This window comes from Triticum urartu, chromosome 4 (assembly GCF_003073215.2).
Source record: "Triticum urartu cultivar G1812 chromosome 4, Tu2.1, whole genome shotgun sequence".
Classification (NCBI taxonomy): domain Eukaryota; kingdom Viridiplantae; phylum Streptophyta; class Magnoliopsida; order Poales; family Poaceae; genus Triticum; species Triticum urartu.
In genome coordinates this window covers 491,280,503-491,284,287 of record NC_053025.1, presented here as the reverse complement: position 1 = coordinate 491,284,287, position 3,785 = coordinate 491,280,503, and the positions used below count along the sequence as shown (strand labels likewise).

Sequence of the window (3,785 nt, the reverse complement as noted above, 5' to 3'; positions counted from 1 at the left end):
GCGTGGATATCCCTCTTGTTCTCATGCTCGTACAAGTGGGGAAAGAACCTCCCTTATAAGGAGGTCCAACTCCCACTAAATTAGCAATGTGGGACTAAACTTTAGTAGTATCCCTTGCCTTGCACAAATGGGCTAAGTGGACCTTTAGGATTTATTAGGAATTTCTGAAATAGTTATTGGGCTGCCCAAAATAGACTAAATTCCAGCACTAATTCGACCAGAGACATCAAGGATTGAGCGCTACAACGCATCTTCCCGCCTCCAGTCTCAGATTGCCGCCTTCGATTCGACGCCATTGAGGCACGCCGGTCGATTCCACCTGCTTCCCGGGCATCATGATGTACCGAAGAAGACGTGGGCTTCCTCCACAGCAACCGCCATGAGCTCGGGTTGTCTTACCCGCGAGCTCCGAGCTCTGCCATGGCCGCCATCGTCAAAGTCCTCGCTCTGGCCTTCTCTTAGCCTGAGCGGCGTAGCCATCGTGATCCTAGTGATGGAAGATCCCCCACACAGCCTTTTTCCCTCTCCCTCCCGCTCGCATGGAAGCTCCCCCACTTGCGCCGCCCAGAGCCGCCGTGGGAATGGTCGCCGCCGTTTGTTCCGGCGACCATATGGTCCGGCGACAATATCCCCACACGCGATAGATCGAGGGCTATCGCCTGGTCCTCTCGGTCGGCCTCCTTGCGGCCTCCCTGTGTGCCTCCGGCGCGGGAATTGGTCGTCGCGGGCGACCGTCGGCCCAAGCCACGGCTTTTAATTGAGGCAGCCTAATCCACTGTTAATTAAAAAAATATTTGAGAAAATATTGATAAGCCAATGACATGTGGGCCTAATATCTAGTTTGACTAGTCCTTTTCTATTTTTCATTTTAGTTTTTCTAGCTAGGACCCACGTGGAAGTGTGTGAGCGATAGGGCTTTTACCAAAAAAATTGGAGTGGGTCCCATCCATAAGAGACACATGGAGACAGGGGCAAGATTGTCAAAGAAACGGCCAGATACCGGTCAACCCACTTTGACCGGACGGAAACAGCACGGAAGGACATTTCTATAAATGCACTTAACGGCAGAGGGATAAATTTGAGCACACTTCAAAATTAAGGGCAAATATGAGTAGTGGGTTCCAGTTAGGGACACAGATGTAAAAGACCCTTTTTGTAAACGACACTATCATTTGATGAACTAGATGATACCCCGCACGTTGTTGCGGGAACATTTTACAACATATTTCAATGTGATTCATTGTATGAAACATGAATATTTGAAGTAATAATATAAAAGGCTAAAACTAAAAATGATATAACTTATTATGTTTGATTACTATATAGTTGTTAAATATATTTTAAATATATATACCATAATAGAATGAAAATTCTCATGTATGTTTGCATATTGAGATGAGTTTTTTTTCCTTGCATGTCATGATGAAGTGGCATGCTTGCATGTTGAGATACTATGGTAGTGAGAGTGGACCTTTTCTCATGCATGTTGTGGGATGATGTGGCATGCTTGCATGTTGAGAGAAATAGTTAGTGGGGGCTAGTTATTTAGATATAGAAGATAAAGTTATTATGCTAAAAAAAACGAGGCGCAAAAATGGTAACTACCGCCACGTCTCTCGGCGGGGCAAACGCCATCAGCATTTGTCGTGGGGCTTGACTAAGGAAGAAACCTACGGCCCTTACCAGCCGGTCTGTGTAGAAGAATCAGGCCCAGCCAACAAGAAGAGATCATACTACCCGTTTGATGACACGAACGGAGAGACAGTTGTGCAGAAATTTTGCACGATACAGAAGCATCTGATTCCTACAGAGGGTCCCTGACCATTTACCACTCACATATGAATCTGGTCCCTTGCTATTGGATCTGGCAAAACTAGGATTCAGCAGCACCTAACGTGTGAGTTTGGGCTGCCATGTGTTTACCTACTCTTCTTCTGTAACCAGACCTGCCCGACAGGTGACAAGTAGGGTACAAAGACAACCTCTATATAAGATCCAACTCTGCCGGTCAGCGTCTGCCAGCCGGTTGCTAGAACCGCCACCATCTGGTCATCAGCTTCTAGCAAGCTAGGCACAGCGACGGAAGCGATGGCGCCTTGTGAGGAAGAGGAAGTGCCTCGTCCCGGCCCGGCACTCATCGTGGGCGCCACCGGCTACATCGGTCGCTTCGTGGCGGAGGCCTGCCTCGACAGCGGGCGCAGGACCTTCATCCTCGTCCGCCCCGGCAACGCCTGCCCCGCGCGCGCGGCCTCCGTCGACGCGCTCCAGCGCAAAGGCGCCTTGGTCGTCGAGGTATTATATATCATGCAGACACACAGTGTCGGAGTTAGATGTAGATTATGTCTAGGGCTGTGCTATGTTGAGTGATAAACTTCTATAATTTTCTATGCTTTGTATGAAGAAATTACAAAGAAAGTTGTTTCTAGGTCTGGGGCTATAGTCCTAACTGCTCCAGGCGTGTCTCCGCCATTGTATGTAGTACAGATGTTCACGTAGCTAGGTATGCGCCCTCTGAAATGCCAGGGCCGCGTCGACGGGAAAGACGGCGGGAGGTCCGTGGAGACGGCGCTCCGCGCGCACGGCGTCGAGGTGGTGATCTCGGTGATGGGCGGCGCCAACATCCTCGACCAGCTCGGCCTCATCAAAGCCATCCAAGCCGCCGGCACCGTCAAGGTACGCGCCAGCACTTGCAAGTTTGTGTTACACTGCACTGTGACGTGCACGTACACACCCGTATGCATGCATGATGGACTTGTATGCGCGGTGCGCACAACAGAGGTTTCTGCCGTCGGAGTTCGGGCACGACGTGGACAGGGCGCGCCCGGTGGGGGCCGGGCTGGGGTTCTACGAGGAGAAGCGGCGCGTCCGGCGGGCGGCGGAGGCGGCCGGCGTGCCCTACACCTACATCTGCTGCAACTCCATCGCCGGCTGGCCCTACTTCGACAACATGCACCCGTCCGAGGTGCGCCCGCCGCTCGACCGCTTCCAGATCTACGGCGATGGCACCGTCAGAGGTATACCCATGCCCTACCTCTCTCTTTGTTCCTTCACCGTGACTCAGCGATTCTGTCCGCACTGCACAGCGTTCTTCGTGGCTGGAACTGACATTGGCAAGTTCACGGTCAAGGCCGCGTACGACGCCCGGAGCGTCAACAAGGTCGTCCACTTCCGCCCCGCCTGCAATCTCCTCAGCACCAACGAGATGGCCTGCCTCTGGGAGAGCAAGATCGGCCGCACACTGCCGCGCGTCACGCTTAGCAAGGAGGACTTGCTCGCCATGGCTGCGGGTACCTACTCATGCAGCCTGAGATTCAACGTAATTTTGGCTTGAAAATCTGATTCATCTTATGCATTGCAGAAGACATCATCCCGGAGAGCATAGTCGCTTCGCTCACGCACGACATCTTTATAAACGGCTGCCAGACCAACTTCGGCATCGACGGGTCGAGAGACGTTGAAGTATCAAGCCTTTACCCTGACATTCCATTCAGGACAATTGACGAATGCTTCGACGACTACGCTCATGGCCTCCACCTGGAAGAAGAAGCTGAAGAGAGCAAGAAAAGTAACGCGCCGATGGTGGAAAGATTGGCAGTTTATCCTACGTGTGCTTAGACCAGATCGAGAAGAGTGCAACCCGGCAACGTTTGTCTCGCTTTGTTTTTCTAGTTTGAGGCATGTTTGGATTATCGTTTTCCTTATAAATATACCCGTAAAAAATATACGTCTCCCCGCCCCCCGTGGTAATAAAGCATAACGTACAATGGGTATGGATTATTTAGGCG

At 51.4% G+C, this 3,785-nt stretch overlaps 1 protein-coding gene across 1 annotated transcript; it reads left to right on the top strand.

Moving 5' to 3' along the window:
* Positions 1-2,030: 2,030 nt before the first annotated feature.
* LOC125553987 (leucoanthocyanidin reductase-like) lies at positions 2,031-3,785 on the top strand. The gene is made up of 5 exons (XM_048717621.1): positions 2,031-2,292; positions 2,524-2,673; positions 2,777-3,014; positions 3,084-3,287; positions 3,359-3,785. The coding sequence occupies exons 1-5, from the start codon at positions 2,089-2,091 to the stop codon at positions 3,613-3,615; spliced, it is 1,053 nt and encodes a 350-aa protein (XP_048573578.1). The 5' UTR covers positions 2,031-2,088; the 3' UTR covers positions 3,616-3,785.

Excerpts from the sequence above, each read along its gene's own strand:
- LOC125553987 (XM_048717621.1), top strand. The coding sequence starts at position 2,089 with ATGGCGCCTTGTGAGGAAGAGGAAGTGCCTCGTCCCGGCCCGGCACTC. Across the intron at positions 2,674-2,776 it reads AAGCCGCCGGCACCGTCAAG|AGGTTTCTGCCGTCGGAGTT; the intron begins GTACGCGCCAGC and ends TGCGCACAACAG. Across the intron at positions 3,288-3,358 it reads CTTGCTCGCCATGGCTGCGG|AAGACATCATCCCGGAGAGC; the intron begins GTACCTACTCAT and ends TATGCATTGCAG.